Source organism: Rhinopithecus bieti, unplaced genomic scaffold, assembly GCF_001698545.2.
Source record: "Rhinopithecus bieti isolate Rb0 unplaced genomic scaffold, ASM169854v2 scaffold_78620, whole genome shotgun sequence".
NCBI lineage: Eukaryota > Metazoa > Chordata > Mammalia > Primates > Cercopithecidae > Rhinopithecus > Rhinopithecus bieti.
In genome coordinates, this window is record NW_016829908.1 from 553798 (window position 1) to 578894 (window position 25097).

The 25097-nt window shown below is 39.1% G+C and overlaps 1 protein-coding gene across 4 annotated transcripts; it reads left to right on the forward strand.

Annotated features, from left to right (window-relative positions):
* RTCA (RNA 3'-terminal phosphate cyclase) lies at positions 1-24729 on the forward strand. 4 transcript variants are annotated; one of them, XM_017865149.1, is made up of 12 exons: positions 1-261; positions 365-465; positions 1349-1387; positions 2010-2153; positions 4494-4617; positions 7657-7715; positions 9082-9223; positions 9848-9972; positions 11529-11587; positions 18448-18542; positions 20010-20114; positions 24360-24729. In XM_017865149.1, exons 1-12 carry the CDS (start codon positions 217-219, stop codon positions 24459-24461), a joined length of 1140 nt encoding a protein of 379 aa, XP_017720638.1. In that variant the 5' UTR covers positions 1-216; the 3' UTR covers positions 24462-24729. The 4 variants fall into 4 exon arrangements, with proteins under 4 accessions (XP_017720638.1, XP_017720639.1, XP_017720641.1 ...); XM_017865150.1 differs by lacking the exon at positions 1349-1387; XM_017865152.1 differs by lacking the exon at positions 1349-1387 and having other exon boundaries at positions 17-261; positions 1932-2153; positions 24360-24724.
* Positions 24730-25097: the final 368 nt, after the last annotated feature.

Consider the following 25097-nt stretch of genomic DNA (forward strand, 5'->3'; position numbering starts at 1 on the left):
GCGCATGCGCACCGACTGCGGACCTGGGCGAAGCCTGGGGTTCGTTTCTGCTGACTCCGGTGTCCCGAGAGGCGCCGCTTCTTCCGCTTTTTCGCCAGGATCCTGCAGCACCAGGCGTGAACCGAGGTTTCTGAACTACTGGGCGGGAGCCAACGTCTCTTTCTCCCGCTCCGGCGGAGGCTTTGTCGCTGCGGGCTGGGCCCCAGGGTGCCCCCCATGGCGGGGCCGCGGGTAGAGGTCGATGGCAGCATCATGGAAGGGGTAAGTGCAGAGCGAAGCGGCCGGGGCTGCATCCAGACTAAGGAGGGCAGCTCTCTCCACCGGTGTGCTTATGTCTCTTCTCCCTGTACCCCACCCTTTGTAGGGCGGCCAGATCCTGAGAGTCTCTACGGCCTTGAGCTGTCTCCTGGGCCTCCCTTTGCGGGTGCAGAAGATCCGAGCCGGCCGGAGCACGCCAGGCCTAAGGTAAATCTGGCTGGAGGGGGAGTTGGGCTGTGAAGTTGGGGGATTGGGGGGGTCGGGCTGACGGGCTGGGGCATCGGGAGTCCGAGTGGTGGAACCCAGAAGGTCCCGGACGCAGGTATGGGGGAACCAGGGCGGGGACGCTCTGCCTGGGCGGTGGCCTGGGTTGTAAAACCTTGAAAGCCTCGAGGGGTGAGTTTATAAATGGTTTCGAGTTTTCTCTGTTTGGCTAAAATAGTCTCATTCGCTAAAGAGCTAGCTTTTAAAATGTTTTCCCACCTCACCAGGCATTCCAATGATCCGAATAGCACGTATGAGCGGGCAAGATTGATAGGGCAGAAGTACTTGTGAGGCCAGAGGAAACCCTGTTTTTTTAACCAGTGCATTCTGTGCTGCTGCCAGTTTTGGAATCATAAAACAGTAAAGGATCCTGAGATGTGTTATTCCAGCTTTCGTTCATACCTCCAGAGAGCTGTTACGACCAGAATTATCTGTTGTGGAGAGGGAAACACCTTGACACTTGACCTTATTTCTTCTGTCTGGGTAGCTGGGCATGCCACTAGTTGAGTTTCAGGTACACGCACCTGTTAGAAGAGGACCCAGGTTTGAAGCCGCACTGATTGCTTTGTATGTATTCTGTGTTTATTACATTTTAATAAATCGGCGATCTCAGTCTTTTGTCTACAGTTTTGAAATTACCGAAAGGCAATTACTGATATATGTTAATGTTAATTGCCTTTGTCATAGTTGTTTGCAGCCCTCCAGTTCACCAACAGGGGAATCCAATTCATTAGGCTGTAGGTGTTGTATTAGTTTGCTAGGGCTGCCATAACAAAATGCCACACACGGAGTGGGGCTTAAACAACAGAAATTTATTTCCACACAGTTCTGGAGGCTGGAAATCCAAGATCAAGGTCCTGACAAGGTTGGTTTCCTCTGAGAGCCATGAGAAAAGGATCTGCTCCAGGCCTGTGTTTTTGCCTCTTCACATGGTGGTTCCTCTGTGCACCTTACCCCTAGCGTCTCTGTATGTCCTAGTTTTTCTTTTCTTTTTTTTTTAAATAAGGTCACCAGTAAGATTGTATGATGGCCTTATTTTAACTTAATTATCTCTTTAAAGGCTCTATCTCCAAATATAGTCATATTCTGAAATGTGGAGGGTTAGAGTCTCAGCATATGAATTTAGGGGGGACATAGTTCAGCCCATACAGGCACCATAGATGATTCAGTCAAGTGCAAGCGAGACTGGTGGCGCTGAAATAACTATTAGTTTTCTTCTTTTGCACACTTCTAATTTGCAACAATATATCAGGGTATGTATTTATAGTTAGAAATAACTGGTTTTTAAGGAAGCGTTAAAATGATACCTACTAGCAGGTAGTCTAGGTGTGTAAAAACCCAAAAGGAAGCTGACACTGAAGATGTGGCACTTACTGTGGTTAGACCTTGCTGTTTTCTTGCCATTGCAGTTTTATAAATTTGTCATAAAATGTGGGGATATAGGCAGTCTGAATGCACACGTTTTGATGCAGTATTATGACCTGAAGGCCTCAACATTTATCTGGACTGGAGATGATTCGAGATTTGTGTGATGGGCGACTGGAGGGGGCAGAAATTGGCTCAACAGAAATAACCTTTACACCAGAGAAGATCAAAGGTGGAATCCACACAGCAGATACCAAGACAGCAGGGTATGTATCACTTAACATTCCATTTAAGTAACCTGAATTTAAGTCCAGGTTTTGCCACTTTCTCGGCAAGTTGCTTAACGTCTATGAGCTTGTTTCCCTACTTTTATGTTTTATTTTTTTGAGACAAGGTATCCCTCTTGCCCAGGCTGGGGTGCAGTGCTACAGTCACTGCTCACTGTAAGCTGTAACTCCTGGGCCCAACAGGTCCTCCCACCTCAGCCTCCTGAGTAGCTGGGACCATAGGCACACACCACCACGCCCAGCTAATTTTTGTATTGTTTGAAGAGACAAGGTTTCACCATGTTTTTCAGCTGGTCTTGAATTCCTGAGCTCAAGCAATCCACACACATTGGCTTCCCAAAGTTTGGGGATTACAAATGTGAGCCACCACACCTGTCCAATAAATATTTATTGAATTAATGAAATTCATTATTACTGATAGAGACGTCCCAGTTGAATACTTAAGCATCATTGTGTAAGTAAGTTTAATAAAGATCTGTCTTTTAGTAGGTAGGAGCCTATGTTGAATTCCCTTTCAAACTACTTATGAATATGATTGCTTTCACTTAACTTTGGATAAGGGAGATAATGGCTCATTTAGAAACAACCAGGCCAGGTGGGGTGGCTCATGCCTATAGTCCCAGCACTTTGGGAGGCCAAGGTGGGTGGATCACTTGAGCTCATGAATTTGAGACCAGCGTGGGCAACATGGCAAAACCCCGTCTCTACACAAAAAAAAAAATATATATATATATATATATATACACACACACACACACACACACGTATATACACATATATATACACATATATACACACATATATATACACACACACACATATATATATAAATTATTAAATTAGCTGGGCATGGTGGTACATGCCAGTAGTCCCATCTACTCAGGAAGCTGAGGCTTGAGCCTCGGAGGTGGAAGGTGCAGTGAGCCGAAATTGTGCCACTGCACTCCAGCCTGGGTAATGGAAGGAAACCCTGTCTCAAAGAAAAGCTAATGACCAAATGTTTCACTTTATAAAACTCATCATGTTGCATAACTATTTCTTGTGATTTCTCACATTATTTGACTATAAGGACCAAACAGGCAAGTAAAGCAAGGATTACTTCACTAAAACTTTTCCATGTGAAATATTTAGCTGTCAGTCTTTTTATTTTGTCTCCCAGGCTGGAGTGCAATGGCATGATCATGGCTCACTGTAGCCTTGACCTCTCGGGCTCAGGCGATCCTCCCAAAGTGCTGAGACTACAGGTGTGCACCACAATGCCTGGTTAATTTTTTAATTTTCTGTAGAGACAGATTCTCACTATGTTGCCCAGACTGGTTTTGAACTCCTGGGCTCAAGTGATCATCCCACCTGCATCTCCCGAAGTGCTGGGATACAGGCATGAGCCACCACACCCAGCCAAGCTGTCACTCTTTATAAAGTATTATTCTTTTATTTTTATCTTATTTATTATGCTTTAAGTTCTGGATACATGTCCTGAATGTGCAGGTTTATCACATAGGTACACATGTGCCCTCAACCAGTCATCTAGGTTTTAAGCCCTGCATGCATTAGGTATTTGTCCTAGTGCTCTCCCTCTCCTTGCCCCCCACCCCGCAACAAGTCCTGGTGTGTGATTTTCCCTTCCCTGCGTCCATGTGTTCTCATTGTTCAGCTCCCACTTATGAGTGAAAACATGCAGCGTTTGGCTTTCTGTTCCTGTGTTAGTTTACTGAGAATGATGGTTTCCAGCTTCATCCATGTCCCTGCATAGGACATGAACTCATTCTCTTTTATGGCTGCGTAAAATACTATTCTTTCATATCATGAACTCCACAATGATAGGAACTATATCTTAACTTTATACCTGGAACAGTACCTTGTTATATAGTAACAACTCATATATAATCAATTCAGACCTTGACTATTTTGAAAGCATTTTCATAAACTGCTAGTTTCAAGAATTCTTTTGTAAAACTTTTGAAGAAGGTTTTATTTTTAATTTTTTTTCTTTTTTACTTTTTTGTAATATAAAGAAAAGTATCAGAACTTACCCAAGGTCACACAGCTAATGTGTTTAGTTGAAGATTCAGACCCAAGTTTGGTTATCATTTCACACTATTTTTTTCTATGGTGAAATACAGTCTTTCTTTAAAATTCAGGATTTTACTATTCAGACACTAAAATGTTTTTTAACTAGAAACTCAGTGGCATATACCTGCCTTCACAGTTGTCTGTGCTTCAGTTAGTAGTGATGAACAATAATATAGCTTATTTAAGAGTTTGAAAAGAAAATGCAGAAAAGAAAATGAAAATAAGCCCCTTCTGCCTTCTTCTTAGGAGTGTGTGCCTCTTGATGCAGGTCTCAATGCCGTGTGTTCTCTTTGCTGCTTCTCCATCAGAACTTCATTTGAGAGGTGGAACTAATGCTGAAATGGCACCACAGATTGATTATACAGTGATGGTAAGGGCTTTTGTTGTTGACAAACTAAGATCTCATACATGCTTCTGAGTCTCCATTCTCTATTTAAATATATCTTGAGTATTTTTTTGTGTGTGAGTTTCTTGTTTATCTCTTCATGGTGTCTTTTTTCTTGTTTATCTCTTCATGGCGTCTTTTCTTTCTTTCTTTTTGTTTTTGAGACAGTGCTGTCGCCAAGGCTGGAGTACGGTTGCGTGATCACAGCTCACTGCAGACTCAACCTCCTGAGCTCAAACAGTCCTCCTATTGTGACCTCCTAAGTAGCTGGGACTATAGGCATACACCCAGCCAATTTTTAAAAAATTTTTTGTAAAGTCGATGTCTCACTGTGTTGCCCAGGCTGGTCTTAAACTCCTGAGCTCAAAGGATCTTCCCACCTCAGCCTCCCAAATATGTCTAGTTCTATTGCAGTAGGGGGTGGGGAATTATGTTTACTTTAAGTTTGTTGTTATATCTTAGAATAGTGATTTTAGTGAATTGTTTTTAAAAAACTCAGGTGTAGGGCCCGGTGTGGTGGCTCATACCTGTTATCCTAGCACTCTGGGAAGCTGAGGTAGGCAGATCCCTTGAGCTCAGGAGTTCAAGACCAGCCTGGGCAACATGGTGAAATCCCAGCTCTACAAAAAAAATATATAAATAAAAAACAAAAAACACCACACACAGAAAAATTAGCCAGGCATGGTGGTGCACACCTGTCCAAGCTACTCAGGAGGCTGAGGTGGGAGGATCACTTGAGGCTGGGAGGTCGAGTTTGCAGTGAGCTATGTTGGCACTTCATCCTGGGTGATAAAGCAAGATGCTGTCTTTAAAAAAACAAAACAGGCCGGGCGCGGTGGCTCAAGCCTGTAATCCCAGCACTTTGGGAGGCCGAGACGGGCGGATCACGAGGTCCGGAGATCAAGACCATCCTGGCTAACACGGTGAAACCCCGTCTCTACTAAAAAATACAAAAAAACTAGCCGGGCGAGGTGGCGGGCGCCTGTAGTCCCAGCTACTCCGGAGGCTGAGGCGGGAGAATGGCGTAAACCCGGGAGGCGGAGCTTGCAGTGAGCTGAGATCCGGCCACTGTACTCCAGCCCGGGCGACAGGGCGACAGAGCGAGACTCCGTCTCAAAAAAAAAAAAAACAAAACAACAACAACAACAAAAAACACCTCGAGTGTGATATAAATTCTATCAATTGTGATGTGTTATTTTATAAATACAAGAATTATGATTTGGAGGAAAACTCAAACTTTTTTTTCCATTAAGCCCCTTCCATTCTAGGATCAAACATTTAAAAAATGATTTAAAAAATACTGGCGTGCTCATATAACTGTGGGAGAGAAAAGTGGTATAATCTTTTTTTTTCTTCCAGATTTTTTAAAGTGTAATTTTCAATTGAATCCACCCTTTTAACATGCAGTTCTGTGATTTTGACAGTGACGTGATTCAGAGTTATGAACCATCTACCACAATCAAAATGTAGAATAGTTCCATTACTCTAAAAAATTCCCTTATACGTTTTTGTAATCAGTCCTGAGTCTCAGCCCCTGGCAACTGCTGATCTGTTTTGTGTCATCGTTTTGCCTTTTGTTCAGAATGTCATATAAGGAATAACACTGTATGTAGGCTTTGAGTCTGGGTTTTTTGCTCTCCATAATACATTTGAGATTCATCCATGTTGCTTATATCTGCAATGAAAACTTGATTTGTGTTCCGTATATGGATGTACCAGTTTGTGTATCCATTCATCTGTTGAAAGGCATTTGGGTGTTTCCAGATTTTGGCAATTATAAATTAAGTTACTGTTAACATTCATATGTAAGTTTTTGTGTGATTGTACATTTTCATTTCTCTTGGGTAAGGTTGTTACAATAAGCAAGTGTCTAACTTTATAATACATAGCCAGGTTATTTTAGCTTCCAAAGTGGCCACTTTTTGCATTATTACCAGTACTATACAAGAGTTCCAGCTGAAGTGGGCACAATGGTGTGTGCCTATGGTCCCAGCTATTTAATACTTCGTAGGCTGAGGTGGGAGGATCTCTTGAGCTTAAGCTGGAGTCTAGCCTGGGTAACATAGCGAGACCCCATCTCTAAAATAAAAATAAATATCAAATAGAGGGTTCCAGCTGTTCTGTATCCATCCTAGCACTTGATATTCTTAGGTTTTATTTGTTAAGCTTTTCTGCCTTTAAAAAAAAAACACAAAACAAGGTTAAAACGTGCATACCTCTTGGATACATAAGAGACAACCCAGAGAAATAAGTAAATTTCTAGAGTAGATCTCAAAGAGTTGCCTTAGACATCAGGCTTAAACACCATCTTTCTGTGAAATATTGCCATTCTAATAGATGGTATAATCTTTTTAAAGTCAGTTCGATGGGATGTATAACCTAGTAATTTGACTTCAAGGAAACTGCTCTAATTCAATATTGCAAAATGCAGCTAAAGATAAATGTTAAAGGTATTTGAACAGAGCATTATACACTGTAATTATCGTTATATAAGATAGATCATTACCTAATAATGAAAAATTGGAGAACCGTTAAGTAAATTAGGCCAGGATGCCATGGAGTCATTCAGATTTTGTTTAGGAATAATTTCATGATGTCAGGAAAATGCATATGTTTATAAAGCATTGTCTGTGGAATGAGATTTCAACTGTATAAAAAATTGAGATGGCAGAATGTAATGCTCTTCACCAATACCCCCTCATTTCTTAAATGTACTATATTGAGATGCGTTAGGAAGTATTGGCCTTTGGAGTGGAATAACCACTGATATCAAGTATCCTAAGTTCCATTTTTTTCATTAGATAGACTTACACAGCTCTGATTAAATAAATGTCAAACTTTTAAATTTAGCTACGTATCAGTTTTTCTCATTTGAAAAAATGGAACCAGCCTACATATTCTTATAACACCATTTACCTATAGCACCCAATTACTAGCCAACAAAGCACTTTTGTTTAATAAATACGCTTGTTAAATTAGTGAGTATTGCTGATTAATCTAATGATAAAAACTGATTTTTTTCAGGTCTTTAAGCCAATTGTTGAAAAATTTGGTTTCAGATTTAATTGTGACATTAAAACAAGGTAAGCTGCTTATTTCTTAAATGTTAGGATCTATTACTTATGCTAAAAATAGTGGAAAAGTTAGACCCTTAGAGAACTGTCTTTCTGGTACCCACTTAATACATTGCATCTCTTGTAAGAAGTAATTGTACTTTGTGGCTTAAAAATAATGAACAGCAGGGACATGGGGACTTGAGAGCAGGTACACATGATGGTTATTTATTTCTAGGGAAAATATTTTCAAGGGAATTTTCACACTGAGGTACTCTCATATCTAGTGTTATTTCATGCCCCAGCACAGCTGAAGTGTTCACTGTGTGTAGACAACTGGACTAAACACTAAGGGGTCATAAAAGGAATTCTCTTCCACAATGTGATCCGAATTGTTTTCCTAAGAAACACATTAGGCATTCAGGTTATTTCTCTTGAAGGCTTCCCTTCTGCCACGTAATCACTAGGCCATATTTCTTGGTATGACATTTAAGTGCTTTGAAGTCTTGCCCTAACTTTTCTAACTTCTTCATCCCTCTCCTCCTTTTAACATGTTATATATTCTAACAATATGTTTGCTTGTTGTTCCTTAAATATGCTTTGTGCCTTTGGACTTTTGTATCTTTGTTCATGTTATTCTTCCCCTGCTCTCCCAAAAGTTAGAAATCCTATGTTTTTTTCAACGTGAAACTTATAATTCTTTATGAACTCTGATTGTGCCTCAATCAGAATTCATATTTGTACCTATGTTGTAACCTTTCTTATAGCCTGACTTGTATTCTAGTAGATAGTGTGTGGAGCAATCTCCCTACCAGATATTGAGCTCTTTGAGGGGAGGAGTACTGTCTTCTCACCATCTGCTGTAGAACAGATGACACCAATTAACTGAATTAAAACTTTTTAAGTATTTTGCTACTTAAATATTCATCATATATTTATTTGAGTACCTACCATGTGCCAGACATTGTTTTAGGCACAGGAAAATAGCGGGAACAATATAGGTAAGTCTAGCCCTCAAGGAGCTTATATTCTACAACAGCACTGCCAAATAGAACTTTCTGCATTTAGGGAAATATCCCATATCTGTGCTGTCCAATATGGTAGTCACTAGCCAAATGTGACTATTGAGCACTTAAAATGTGGCTAATGCAGCTGGGGAGTTGATTTTTAAATTTTATTTAATTTTAATAGTTTCACATATCTCAAGGCTACCATATTGTACAGACAAAATTTTGTTTTTTAATGTGTAAAATTTTACAAAATACAAACCTAAAATATTTAGACCTTTCCATGGATTACATGTTTGGATATCATTGACATGTCACTGTATTGTAATATTGAGCTTTGTTTTTGTCATGCAATCAGTTTATGTGGGCATTTGTTATACTTTTCATAGGGGATATTACCCAAAAGGGGGTGGTGAAGTGATTGTTCGAATGTCACCAGTTAAACAGTTGAACCCTATAAATTTAATTGACCGTGGCTGTGTGACTAAGATATATGGAAGAGCTTTCGTTGCTGGTGTTTTGCCATTTAAAGTAAGTTGTCTAGATGTTCTCAGAAATAAAATGTATGTGTGTCTTGATAAGTATTATGTCAATTAAATTTTGAAATTATTGAGATAACTTTTTTTAAAGAAAGAAATCATGTCCTTTGTGGCAATATGACTGCAGCTGGAGGCCATTATCCTAAGCAAATTAATGTAGGAACAGAAAACCAAATACCACATGTTCTCATAAGTGGAAGCTACGCATTGAATACACATGGACATAAAGATGGGAACACTGGGGACTGCTAATGGGAGGAGGGTGGAAGAGGAATGAGGGTTGAAACACTTTCAGGTACTGTGTTCACTACCTAGGTGATGGGATCATTAACATACCAGATCTCAGTGACATGTAATTTACCCATGTAACAAACCTGCACATGTACCTCCTGAACCTAAAACAAAAGATGAAACATATATATTAATGGATACATTAATTAACAAAATAAAGTTAATTTGCTTAAGCGTTTTAAAATTCAGTGCTCTCTTGAAAATCAAGTTATTAAATAATGCATGTAAAGGCAACCAATTATTTTATATGTCTTTGAAGTCTTGAAAACAATTTTCCGAATAATCAGTAATTGTTTTATTGTATTTTTCTGTCTTGCTAAAATAGGTAGCAAAAGATATGGCGGCGGCAGCAGTTAGATGCATCAGAAAGGAGATCCGGGATTTGTATGTTAACATCCAGCCTGTTCAAGAACCTAAAGACCAAGCATTTGGCAATGGAAATGGAATAATGTGAGACAATACTTTTTCCTACACATTAGTTGAGAGCCCTAAAATAATTCTCATTAAATTAAAGATTTGTAGGGTTTCTTGCTTAAGTTTATAGTTTTAAGAAGTTTCAATTTATGTATGTATGTATGTGTGTATGTATGTATGTATGTATGTATGTATTTATTTTCGAGGCAGAGTCTCGCTCTGTCGCCCAGGCTGGAGTGCAGTGGCACGATCTCGGCTCACTTCTAGCTCTGCCCTCCGGGTTCACACCATTCTTCTGCTTCAACCTCCCAAGTAGCTGGGACTACAGGCGCCCACCAACACGCCTGGCTAATTTTTTGTATTTTTGGTAGAGATGGGGTTTCACCGTGTTAGTCAGGATGGTCTTGATCTCCTAACCTCATGATCCGCCTGCCTCCGCCTCCCAAAGTGCTGGGATTACAGGCATGAGCCACTGCGCCCGGCCTCAATTTGTATTTTTAAGGACATTCCTACCTAAAACACCAGTATGATAAATTAAGACAATTATTCTGAATTTTTTCTGAGGATGACTTGCCTTTTGTTACGTTGTTACATTAAACTTAAATGTTTAATCAGAAGTTAGGCTTTAAAGCTAGTCCCCTATGAGAATATTTCCAGTTGCATGAAATACTTTAAATGTGAAATCAATTCACAAATAAATATAGCAAAGAGCTTTTTAAAAACAGACTAGAGGCCAGGTACTGTGGCTTACGCCTGTAGTCCCAGCACTTTGGGAGGCTGAGGCGGGCAGATCACAAGGTCAAGATATCAAGACCATCCTGGCCAACATGGTGAAACCCCATCTCTACTAAAAATACAAAAATTAGCTGGGCGTGGTGGTGCACACTTGTAGTCCCAGCTACTTGGGAGGCTGAGGCAGGAGAATCCCTTAGACCTGGGAGGCGGAGGTTGCAGTGAGCTGAGATCACGCCCCTGCACTCCAGCCTGGCGACAAAGCGAGACTCCATCTCAGAAAAAACAAAAACAGACTAGAACTATTACATTAATTCAGTTAGGAGTTGTAGATTTAAGTATTGGTACAAATTCTTTAACTGATGTTTTTGAAGTATAAAAGTACCATTTTGGATATTAAGTTTCAAATCCTCTCATTCAGAATTTCCATTAAAAGGTTTAAAGTAAATGCTTGCTCTACTTATGATAATACTATCTAAAAACCATAGAACAATACCAAAGTCTCTGCATAATGACCTTTTTATTTAAGATAATTCTGAAACACTTTATAATACTGTGTGCCTGTGAAATGGTACTGCTTAGTGCTAGTGACATGGTAACTTGTTGGGGGGCATGGTAGACATTTCTTAACCTGTGAATTAGAATCTGGTGTGACTTCTGGTCAAGTGGTAAAGGATACTAGTGGTCTGATTAAGATAGACAATGTTAATCATGCCACCCTATATGAAGAATTTTTACTTTTGCAATTTACTGCCCAGATTTTGTTCTGCCTATTTAATAGCTATTGTTCTCCTGTGTTGTATTTGCATAAATTTAGAATATTTACAGTAAAGGTAGTAATAACTTTTTTTCTTGCATAGAATTATTGCTGAGACCTCCACTGGCTGTTTGTTTGCTGGATCATCGCTTGGTAAACGAGGTAAGATAAATGAAGGGGGTCCATAGTTCCCAATGCTACTGGAAAATTCTTTAATCTGTCAGGATTGGTATGTTATAGAATGATGAATGACAAGTTTAAAAGGATGTAGTTAATTGATTCTCTTTTAGAGTCAATTACACTTTCAGACTTTCAGTCTTTCTCCCACCTTTATACTTTGAAAATTTCAAACTTATGGAAAAATTGAATGACTAGTTCAACTAGTCATCCATACAGCCTTCTCTTAGATTCACTAGTTACGAACATTTAGTTTGTTGTGTATATTTCTGAGCCATTTCAATGTAAGTTGCAGGTGCCATGTCTCACCCCTGAATACTGCAGCATATATATCCAAAGAACAATAAGTACATAATTATAATACCATTTTTACACCTGAAGAATTTGTCTGTTTTATTCTGACACACCAGATAGCTTCATACATAATGAATTGTTTCCAAAATATTATTTAGAGCGATGTGGGATTTTTTTTTTTTTTGAACACATAGCATTTGTTTCTCAAGTCTCTTTAGTCCCTCTTTTAATATAGAATCCTCCCATTACCTTTTTTTTTTGCTCATTTCATGATGCTGACATTTTTAAGAGTCCAGGCCACTTTCTCACAGTTTCTCACAATTTAAATTTGTCTGATTGTCTCATGATATATTCAGATTAAACATGTTTATTAAGAATACTACATAGGTGATTTTGTGTACATTCCACTGTATCATGGCAGGGGGCACATGATGTTAGTTTCTCCTTTATTGGTGAGGTTGAGTGTGATCACTTGGTTAAGGAGGTGTGTCCTACAGATCTGTCTGCTATGAATGTTCCTTTTACCTTTATAATTAACTAGTGATCCAAGACAATACTTTGAGGCCATCTGATTATCTTGCTCCCATAACAGCTTTCATCCAGTGGTTTTAACATCTATTGATGATTCTTCTCTGCGTCAGTTATTACATTGATGATTTCAAAATTTTGAATGTTTTTGTGAAAGGGAAATTTGTTTAAGGTTTGGCATATTAGAGAGAGAAGATACATACATGCATGTGTTTGTTAATATTTAAACTTTTACCAACCAGGCAACTTTTAGGTGAACTTCTAGTTGTTTGTGTTGTCATTGATTGCTTTATTCCTACTTTGTAGCATCTTTAAAAATGCTTACCAAGCTGGGCACAGTGGTACACACTTGTAATCTTAGCACCTTGGGAGACTGAGGTGGGAGGATCACTGAGACCAGAAGTTCAAGACTATCCTGGGCAATATAGTGAGACCTTGTCTTTGCAAAATAAATAAACAAATAAAAATGTTTACCCTAGCTATGCTGTTTAGCCACATTATTAGTACTATATGCAAAAAAAAATTAGGAATTCCTCAGTTTGCTCAGTTAGTAAATCTAGAATTAGTTGGACATCAAATCTGATAAAGAGAATAAACAAAATCACCATTTCCAGTTGAACTCATACATAAATGAATTCTGTCTAAAACTGTGCTATTCAAATTGTGGTTGGCAGACAGGCAAACTTGTCAGCATCAACTGGGAGCTTGTTAGAAATACAGATTTTGGGGCCTACCTGACGTATTGAATTAGAATCTGTGGGAGTGGGGCCAAGGAATCCATTTTAACAAACTTTCCAGGTACTTTTAATGTATACTGAAGTTTGAGAAACAGTGATCTAAAATATGTATTTGGCATATACTAATTACGTATTAGGTGCAGTGAGGAATCAGTGTGGATATTGAGCCACTCCATGCACTATCTACAACAGTCTTTAGAAGCAAAGAGAATACAAATATAAAACGGAGACTAGGAGCAGACATATTACAAGCAATAAGTACTTAGCAGGCATTGGGAGAAGTGTGAGTTTGTTTGTATCACTGGTTACCAAATGTACCAGGTACTGTGTACTAGGGATTCAGAAGTGATAGCTATGATTCCTGCCTCCCGGCTTATTCTGGCAGAGGAAACAGACCAGTTCTGTGATAGTGGTATCCCCAGGGTACCCTAGGAACACAAGATAAGAAAAGTGAATCCTTTTGGGGACTGTTTGACCCCAAATCTGGCTTCTGGCATTTAATGGTCCTCCAGTGGGTTCTGTGGGTAAATAGAAGTTGGCTGGATAGAAAAGTGAGAGCTAAGGAGGAAGGACAAAGAAATTTGACACACAAAAGTATTCTTGGTGAGGTGGCATGCAGCTGTAGTCCAGGCTGCTCGGGAGGCTGAAGCAGGATGATTGCTTGAGCCAGGAGTTTGACAACAGCCTGGCCAACATGGCAAGATCCCATCTCTTAAAAACTTTTTTTTTTTTTTAATTAGCCCCACATGGTGGCTCACACCTGTAGTCCCAGCTGCTCAGGAGGCTGAAGCGGGAGGATTGCTTGATCCTAAGAAGTTCAAGGCTGCAGTGAGCTATGATTGCACCACTGCATTCCAGCCTGGGTAACAGAGTGAGACCCTGTCACCAAAAAAATAAGTGTTCTGTGTTTGAGTGAGCAACTGCAAGTGGATACTAGGCCTGGGTAGGGGAACGGAGAGAGATGACAACAGAAAGGTCGACAGGCCAGATTCTGAAAGGCTATACGTTATATCTAGGAGTTTACATTTAATCCTGAAATATAAAGCGTTTAAGGAGGGATGTGATATGAGAGTTTTTGAAAGATAATTCAGAGAAGTAGAAGAAAGTCATACTGGAGGTGGGAAGATAAGAGTTTATTACAATTCAGGTCAGAATGGTAAGGACCTGCGCCAAGGAATGCTGGGCTAGGGAGGTGAGTATTTGCAAAGATGAATGGACAGTATTTGGTGGCCAGTTGGATATGGGAAGTGAGGAAGGCAGTGTAAACTGATCTTCCAGATGTCTGGCTTAGGTAACTGGATATATTTACCTCTTGTGAATATAGGAATATAGGGGGTAGAGTTAGTTTGCCAGGGTAGATGATAATTTTAGATGTGCTGCATTGAGACTGATCATGAAGGGATCATTACTTTATCAGTAATACATGGAATTTTTTTACCAGGCCTGAAAAGAATTTTCTAATATTCTGTCAGCATTTTTTTCTCACTTTGTCACATGAAACAACTTGTACTTTGAAGTTGTCTTTGGATAAAACACTTGTAGAGTTCACAGTACTTATTTTTAGACCTAGGGTGTTAGGAGAGAATAAAGGAGAGAGCAACATGCCTGCTGAGACTGACTGACTCCTCCTGGTATCCTTCCTTGTTTCCTGTCATGGACATCAGTCAAATGAGATGTTGTTAGCAAATGCAAAAGTAACTGGTGGTCTTCTCAATCTAGCTTGTCTGTATATTAAGGATCTCAGAGAGAATATCATGACCTCCTTTATCCAGATCCCATTTCGTTTCTGATTTAAATTAACTAGAAAACTGCTGGATTTAGGAGCTGGGTGTGGTAGCTCATGCCTATAATCCCAGCACTTTGGGAGGCCAAGGTGAGCAGATCACTTGAGCCTGAGCACTCAAGACCAATCTGGGCAACATGGCAAAACCCTATCTCTACAAAAAATACAAAAATTACCTGAGCATGGTGGCATGTGCTTGCAGTCCCAGCTACTCCAAAGGCTGAGGCAGGAGGCGGGAGGATCACTTGAGCCCAGGAGGTGTAGGTTGCAGTAAGCCGTGATCACGCCACGGCACTCCAGCCTGGGTGACAGAGCAAGATCCTGTCTCAAAAAACAAAACACAACTACCAGACCTTGAATCCTAATTTCTTAGGGTTATTACCAGAAGGAACATTGGCTGCTTGTCAATACCACCATAGGTGTTAGAGGTAGGAAGTTGTAACTAGTGATGCCTTTATCATTGTCTCAGTTACTAAAACCATTTTGATCTTAGTTTCCTTATTTGTTGAGCAAGAAGATTAACCTGGAGAATCTCCAAAATCCTTCTAATGATAACATTCTTCAATTTTATTTTAAAAAGGTGAGGTTTTGCTTTGAGAAAATCTCACTGTTTTAGACTGAGGCAGTGTGTTATGATAGAGAGCACTAAACTGAGAGTGAGAAGACCTAAATTTTAGTCCCGTGTCCTGTCATTATCATGCATAGTGACTCTGGGCTTTCCTTATCTGAAAAATGATACTGGACTATGATCATGATCTATGTTTAAGGATCCCTTCCAACTTTAAGTGATTGCATTATAGACAGAATGTGTTTTGTCTTTCCATTGTTGAGTATCTGTGTGATCTTTCATTACTCTTGTCTCACAGTTATATTCTTTACTATGGGAGTAAAAGAATCTGCTAAAATGAATTGTGCCTCTGATTAATCAATCTCTATTTCCTTTGTATAGAAATTGCCTCACTTATAGCAAGCACCTTCCTTCCTTCCCTCAGTGTATGTGGTAATTCAGGGCATCTCTCCATTTTTTTTTTTTGTTTTTTGTTTTTTTTGAGATGGAATCTTGCTTTGTCACCCAGGCTGGAGTGCAGTGGCATGATCTTGGCTCACCACAACCTCCGCCTCCCAGGTTCAAGTGATTCTCATCCCTCAGACTCCCAAGTAGCTAAAACTATAATCGTATGCAACCATGCCTGGCTAATTTTTGTATTTTTACTAGAGATGGGGTTTCAGCATGTTGTCCAGGCTGGTCTCGAATTCCTGGTCTCAAGTGATCTGCCCGCCTCTACCTCCCAAAGTGTTGGGATTATAGGCATAAGCCACCGCGCCTGGCCCAAATATTCTAAAATTTTTAAAAAATCCAAAATCTTGCGGCCCGGCACGGTGGCTCAAAGCCTGTAATCCCAGCACTTTGGGGGAGGTGGACGGGCGGATCACGAGGTCAGGATGATCGAGGACCTCTGGACCTCACGGTGAAAACCCGTCTCTTACTAAAAATCAAAAAAAAAAAAACTAGCCAGGCAGGTGGCGGGCACTGGTTAGTCCCAGCTCTCGGGAGGCTGAGGGAGTTGGAGCAAATGAGGTTGAACCGGAGGCGGGCTTGCAGTGAGCTGAATTGCGCCATTTGCACTCCAGCCTGGGCGACAGAGCGAGACTCCCTCTCAAAAAAAAAAAAGAAAGAAAATCCAAAATCTGAAACCTAGTCCCAAGCATTTTGGAAAAGGGTTACTCAACCTGTGTTATTATTAATAGCTTTTATGTACTAATCTGGGTAAAAGATGCTTTATAAATATTATCTCTAATTTCTTTTTTTTTTTTTTAATTATACTTTAAGTTCTAGGGTACATGTGCATAACGTGCAGGTTTGTTACATATGTATACTTGTGCCATGTTGGTGTGCTGCACCCTATCTCTAATTTCTATAACAACTTTGCAACATAGGTATTATCATCTCCATCTTCTAGAAGAGGAAATGACAGTGGCTATTAAGTCAAGATTTATAGCGCATGTTTCAAACTATTGCATTCAGTCACATAAATACTTGACCAATTGATAATATAAAGAAGGTAATTTATTAATATGACTACCATAAAGAAAAATAGAGTTGCTGGGCATGGCAGCGCATTCCTGGAATTCTAACACTTTGGGAGGCTGAAGCGGGAGGATCACTTGAGTTCAAGAGTTCAAGACCAGTCTGGGCAACGTAGTGAGACCTAGTCTCTAAACAATAAAAAAGATAAAGAAAACAAGAAAAACAAAAATAGAGTTAAAATTCTACAATTTCCACTTTGGGGAAAATGTTGTATATAATCCACTAAATTTGCAAATATAAAATAGAAACAAAACTAACCACATTTTCATTTTTTATAAGACGTTTTCATTTGCAGCCAAGAATTTTTTCATTTAGAGTAAATACCTTAAAATAATAATGTGGAATTCTACTACTTCTGACAGACTTATTTTGTATTCAGTGTTGTACCAAAGATTTGGGATATGTATGGAGAGATAGGAAGTGGGGCAAGAGGGTAAATATTCTGACTTATATTTAAAATAAGCTAATAGCTATTCAAATCTTAGAGGAAATAAAACTCTAAAATATTTGATCTGATAATGTTATATGCTCTTTTTTACATAAAGTATAATTTCCTGACTTTTAAAAAATTCTTTAATTCTTTTTTTGTTTGAGATGGAGTCTTGCTGTGTCACCCAGTCTGAAGTGCAGTGGCGTAATCTCGGCTTACTGCAACCTCCACCTCCCAGGTTCAAGTGATTCCCTTGCCTTAGCCTCCCAAGCAGTGGGATTACAGGCATGCACCACCACACCTGGCTAAATTTTGCATTTTTAGTAGAGATGGGATTTTGCCATTTTGGCTAGGCTGGTCTCAAACTCCTGACCTCAAAGTGATCCACCCACCTCGGCTTCCCAAAGCACTGGGATTACAGGCATGAGCCACTGCACTGGGCCAAATTACTTAATTCTGATGGAATTAACCTGTAGACTAATTGTAACATGCACGCTTTTCTGGGATTTGGGAGGGGAGTTTGTCTGTTTGTTTGTTTGGTAGATGGCATCTCGCTACGTTGCCCAGGCCAGCCTTGAACTCCTGGCCTCAAGCGATCCTCCCACCTTAGCTTCTAAAGTCCTGGGATTACAGGCATGAGCCACCATGCCTGGCTGCAAGTTTTAAACTTTGAAATTGAGGCATAGCTTTATAGGGTCATAACTTATTTGTAAACTGGCTTTATAAAGTACTACATTTTAAATAGGACCAACGCAGCCTATATTTTCCTCCACTAGTACATTTAAAAGTATAAATATTTTCAGTGTTTGCATATCCCAAACACTGAGAATATTAAATAACTAAAGATCTTATTCTAAAAGGTGCACTGAGTGGGTTTTTGAGGCCTAAATATTGTATACCAGTGCTAACTGGGATATGTCAAAATTTTGTCTCTTAGTAATTAATTTAGTTTTTTTTTTTTTTTAATGTTGTGCTTACCTTTAGGTGTAAATGCAGACAAAGTTGGAATTGAAGCTGCTGAAATGTTATTAGCAAATCTTAGACATGGTGGTACTGTGGACGAGTATCTGCAAGACCAGGTAATGACACATTTAGGTTAAAAACCCTCTAACCTGCTAGATTTGAATATGTGGTAATTAGATTGAATATCAATTTAAATAAGTGACTTTCAGACACTAATTAGCAAGTCCTACTTCAGTAATTTAAAAAAATATTCTGGGATTTGTAGTCCTCAAATTTCAGCCCTCATTTTACTTTACCTTTGCCTATCTATAGTGTTTTGCACAATTGATCCCTCCTTCCTTCTTAAAATATTTTCTTCCCTTGGTTTCTGAAATGTTGTTATCTTCCTACCTCACTGGCCATACATTCTAGTTTCCTTTGCTAGTTTATTGTTGTTTTCATCTTCTCAACACCTTTTTCTTGTTTGTTTGTTTGTTTGTTTTTGGTGAAGACAGAGCCTTGTTATGTTGCCCAGACTGTTCTCAAATTCCTGGTCTCAAGTGATCTTCCTGCCTCAGCCTCCTAAGTAGCTAGGTCTATAGGCACATGCTGTCATGCCTAGCTAATTTAAAACTTTTTTTTGTTTTAATTTTTATAGAAACGAGGTCTCAGTATGTTGACCAGGCTAATCTTAAACTCTGGCACCCAAGTGATCCTCCCACTTTAGCCTCCCAGAGTTTTGAGATTAAGGGCCATGAGTCACTGTGCCCGGCCAACTTCTAAATTTTGATGAGCTCCTGGACTTCGGCTTATGCTTGTTTTCTTTTTCTGTAGTTGCTCCCTCTCTTAGTTTGTCCAGTCTCATGACTTAAGTACCGTCTTTATGCTGACACCTTTCAATTTAATATCCGAAGCCCAGGCCTTTCTCCTTAACTCCTTACTCATAATATCCCTTATGCCTGTCAACACCTCCACTAGGACATGTCGCAGACCTCTCAAACTCAGCACGTTCACTCACAGTGAGAAATTATATTGAATATTTCCAAATATCTTTTTTATGGTCTTTTATCTTTATAGATTTTCCTTTCTACCATACTTTTGTCCCCTTAATCCCAAATCAGTAGTGTCCACATTTAGAAAGATATTCCTCGAGATTTCTTGACCTGTTTCTTAAGACAGTTTCTGTTATTTCTCATCTCTTCCTTCTTGCTCAGGTCTACTTTAAACTCCCAATAAACTCCCAGTATTAGTCTGTCTATTCAGCTGTTAAAATGTAATTTTAGAGAGTAGAATAAACATAGTATCATATGTACCAACTTGCAGAGATAGTTTGTCTAAGTATATATATTAATGTTCTATATTTTACTTGTAAATATTAATTTTAAAAATTCTATGTTGAGAGCTGCTACCAAGCCTTTTTGTACCACTCACAGACTTAGGGTAACATAGGTTTTCTGTCATCTTCTGAGTACTTCTGGAAACCTAAAGAAATATAAATTATTTTTTAGCAATTTTATTTCTAGTAGTATTTTATTATGGGCAGCAGTGGAATTATAACTCTAAATATTAATAAATATGTGAGATTTTTGTTCTTTTTTAAATAGCTGATTGTTTTCATGGCATTAGCCAATGGAGTTTCCAGGATAAAAACAGGACCAGTTACACTCCATACACAAACCGCTATACATTTTGCTGAACAAATAGCAAAGGTGAGTATTCTATTACAAAGGGAAATTGATATTTTGATTTTTATTTTAGCCAATTTTGGGTTAAATTTTAATAAATAGGAAACTTACTAGTAATCATAATTGCTATCCCTGTTTCCTGTTTGACAGGCACTGAGCTAATTTAGCAATTTATCTCACCTGTCTTCCTCAGCATAACTATTTATTTTAGGTGGCTATTTATTATTATTCCCATTATAAATATGAGTAAAGTGAGGCAGAGAGATTCATTACACTGTTCAAGGCCACATGGATTTTTAATGGCAGAGCTGAGCTTTGAGCAAACCTGGGAAAGCGTACTTCAAAGCCCATGTTATAATCACTGTGGTACTGCCTTACAGAGTAAGTAAAGATGTTTTGTTGTGAACTATGATATCATATCACAAGGGATTCATAGTTGGCTATAAAAAATTTCTATAAAATTTTAGACATTTTATTTTCTTGATTCTATTGGTAGACTAGAATATTTGTGGAAACTCTAATATTCACCATTCTCTGAAATTTAGTGGAGTTGACATACAGTTTTTAATGAAGAAGGATTTATCATTGTATGAGCTCATATTCATACCTTTCTTAGAGGATTCTTTTTTTTTTTCTTTTTCTTTTTACTTTTTTTGTTTTTTTGAGATAGGGTCTCACTCTGTTGCCCGGGCTGGAGTGCAATGGCATGATCTCGGCTCACTGCAGCCTCTGCTTCCCAGGCTCAAGTGATTCTCCTGCCTCAGCCTTCCAAGTAGCTGGGATTACAGGCACATGCCACCACACCCAGCTAATTTTTGTATTTTTTGTAGAGACAAGGTTTCGCCATGTTGCTCAGGCTGGTCTCAAACTTCATAGCTCCAGGCGATCTGCCTGCCTTGGCCTCCCAAAGTGCTGGGATTACAGGTGTGAGCCACCATGCTTGGCCTGGATTGTTTTTTTTTTTTTTTGGCCTGGATTGTTAATTGAAAGAAACAATAGGTATATTTCATCATGAAACTAATGTAATTTCTTTATAGAAAACAGAGCAGAGGGGAAAAGCCTTCTCATAATTTCCTCTTGCCGGTAAAACCACTGTTGACATTTGGGTGTTTTCCTCTTCTCTGAAATTGTTTCTCTTTGTATTTTTTGCAGTTAATGCATACAGCTTCATTTCTTGCTTCTTTCAGTAACATGTAGCATATTTCCCATTTTGCTTATTCTTCATAATATAATTTTATAATGAAATACAAAATTTATAACAATTTTATGAGGGAGGGTGCTAATCTTAAGCATTTTATTATTATTTTGAGACAGTCTCACACTGTTCCCCAGACTGGATTGCAGTGGCACAAATCTCCTGGGATCTCAAATGATCCTCCCACCTCTGCCTCCCACGTAGCTGGTGCTACAGGAGCATGCCACCATACCTGGCTAATTTTTCGATGTCTTGTAGAGATGGGGTCTTGCCACATTGCCCAGGCTGGTCTTGAACTCCTGGGCTCAAGCAATCGTTCAGCCTTGATCTCCCAAAGTACTAGGATTACAGGTGTGAGCCAGCATGCCCAGCCCTAGCCTTAAGCATTTTTTAAAATGACAAAAGTAACATACTAATTTTAAAAATTAGTCATTACAGAAGTGTCCCAGACACAAAACCACTGTTGCTGCCCTGCTCCTATTTGTATGATGATCCTTTTCTTTTCTCTTTTTTTTTTTTTCTTAAGATAGAGTCTTGCTCTGTTAGCCCAGGTTGGAGTGCAGTGGCACGATCTTGGCTCACGGCAACCTCTGCCTCCCAGGTTCAAGTGGTTCTCATGCCTCAGCCTCCAGAGTAACTGGGATTACAGGCATGTGCCACCACGTCCAGCTAATTTTTGTACTTTTTAGCAGAGACAGGGTTTCACTATGTTGGCTAGGCTGGTCTCCAACTCCTGGCCTCAAGCGATCTGCCTGCCTCAGCCTCCCTAAGTGCAGGGATTACAGGCGTGAGCCACTGCGCCTGGACTGTTTTTTCTCTTTTGAGAGACAGGGTCTTGCTCCGTTGCCCAGGCTGGATTGCAGTGGCAGTATCATAGGTCACTACAGCCCTGAACTCCTGGGCTCAAGTGATCCTTTCATCTCAGCCTATCAAGTAGCTAGGACTGCAGGTGTGCACCACCACACCCTGACTTTTTTTTTTTTTTTTCTTTTTTTTTTTTTGGAGATGGATCTCCCTGTGTTGCCCAGGCTGGTCCTGAACTCCTGGGCTCAAGTGATCCTTCCACCTCAGCTTCCCAAAGTGCTGTGATTACAGCTGCGAGCTGCTACACCCAGTTTGATTCTTAATTATGTATACTTTTAATTGTTATTAAGAAACACAGGTAAGTGTTTGCTAAATTGTAGGAAAGACTAATGGGAATTAAAGGCAAATTGTATTTGATGTCAAGAGTGTGAACTCTATTTTTATTCTACTTATGCTGTATTTATAACTGTTACTTGTCTGTCTCTCCTTATAGATTGATCTCCTTAATAGCAGAGATCAAGTTTTATTCATGATATTCTTTACTTTTTACAATACTTTACATGTAGTAGACACTTAGTTGTTATTTGAAATGTATACATAACGGAAAGTGCTATGAACCTGTGTATAGCTCGTATCTTGCTCAGCTTTTTTGTGTATAACTGGGTGACTTGGGGCAAGTTTCTTATCTTTCTTTGTCTCCAAGCAAATAGTTATCTGTAAAATCAGACTTAAGCTAGATAGGCCCGCTATGCTCCTTTCAGGTCTACATATTTGTAGTTTTAAGTAGGTTTATGTATAGGCTAGAAATGATTTTCATAGCTGCTACTTGTATTTCATATTTACATAATGTTTGTAATTAGAAAAATATATAAATGCATACATGTATATTACTAATTAAATAATTTGGTTATCTAGCTCAGAATTCAGCGCTTATTCATTCAACAGTAATTTCAAATGTCCACTCTGTGTCAGTACATTACCACAAAATGCCGAAAGTTAAAGAATTTTTGAACATTACTGTTCATTCAGTAAGGCCCTAGAGTGATGGTTTCCAAATTGTACTTCCAAGAATCCTAAGATTTTAGGCGTATTTGAAATCCTTTTGCCACAAACTTAACCTATTTAATTGTTTTGATTTTTTTTTTTAAGACGTTGATGGGAGTTGTGGGGAATCTTCCTGTGTTGCCCAGGCTGGCCTCCTGAACTGAGCTCAAGTGATCCTTCCACCTCAGAATAGCTGGGATTATAGGTGTGCACCACTGCACCTGGCTAGTTATTTTGATTCTGAATTTAGTTTTGTTAAAATGAATCATATTTGCTTTAAAAATAATGATGTTTTCAAAATACAGTGATATAGGCCAGGCACAATGGCTCATGCCTGTAATCCCAGCACTTTAGGAAGCTGACGCAGGTGGATTACTTCAGCCTAGGTATTTGAGACCAGCCTGGCAACAAAGTGAGACCCTGTCTCTACAACAAAATTAAAAATTAGCCAGGCATGGTGGTGTGTGCCTGTAGTCCCAGCTACACTGGAGGCTGAGGCAGGAGGATCCTTTGAAGCCAGGAAGTTGAGGCTGCAGTGAGCCGTGTTCATGCCACTGCGCTGCAGCCTAGGTGACAGAGCAAGACTCTATCTCATAAGCAAAAAACAAACATACAAAAAATACAATGATACAGATAAAATATTTCAAAGCCAACTTTAGTTACCAAGTGAAAAATGTGATGTTAAGCCCCTTACATTAAAGATGAAGGAAGATGTTAATCACCACCACCGCCCCTCCTCCCCACATACCTTCTCTGAACTGGATCTTTTGAATGATATATTAGGGAAGTAAATTAGCAAGAAAAAATGTAAAGAAATTAAAACGTAATTTGTTACTTGAGAAGATAAAAGTAGAAATGTTTTAGAAAAATTTTAGGGTGTAGGGAATACAGATGCATTGTAATTACCAGTTGAGGTTTCAAAGTTGATATTTACCTAGGCTGCACATCTGAGCTTTCTGACGCAGAGTGTACGGAAGGGGCCCAGGCATACCTATTTGGACAAAACTCACAGGTATGCATACCTCTGAACAAGAACCCTGGTTGTACAATGAAATGTGTTATCTTTAGGCTATTGAATTTCTCATGAATCATTTGATCTTTGTATCTCTATAGGTTTTTTCAATAAAATGGGCTTGACATTAACTCTTTGCCTACGTAAGTTGGAGTTGTGGGCTCTTTCCTCCATCTCTCTTTGTATTACTTATATACTCCTCTTTTGATTTCAGGCTAAATTTATTGTGAGGAAATCAGAAGATGAAGAAGATGCCTCTAAAGATACTTACATTATTGAATGCCAAGGAATTGGGATGACAAATCCAAATCTATAGAGTATTTGCCTCTTAAATGATACCTCACTGATGTATTGCACTATTTCATAAATACTATAAAATAATGACTAGGAAGTAACTTATTAAAGGATCTGACTTAAATTTGAAGATGAAGTACAGTGTTCTGGTTTGCTGAGAATGCTTCATCAAACTAATCTCACTTTGAATATCTCCTGAGAGATGGACAATGAAGTATCAGTTGGTGGATATATGTGATAGCTGATTTCAATATTGAAGTATTGAAATAAAATATTACACCTGAAGTAAATACGTTTTTCTTTTTTATGTAATAAATTAAATCAGGGATATATATTTGATCTGTAATTTGGGTATAATTCTACTCTCTTTGCTGAAATCACATCTAAAGTATAATGAGGTAACTTTATGCAAATGTACTTGCTGTGACAACAATAACATTTTTTCCTTTTTTTTTTTGAGACAGAGTCTCACTCTGTTGCCCAGGCTAGGGTGCTGTGGCGCGATCTCCGCTCACTGCAACCTCTGCCTCCCAGGTTCAAGCGATTCTACTGCCTCAGCCTCCTAAGTAGCTAGGACTACAGGCGCACACCACCATGCCCGGCTAATTTTTGTATTTTTAGTAGCGACAGGGTTTCACCATGTTGGTCAGGCTGGTTT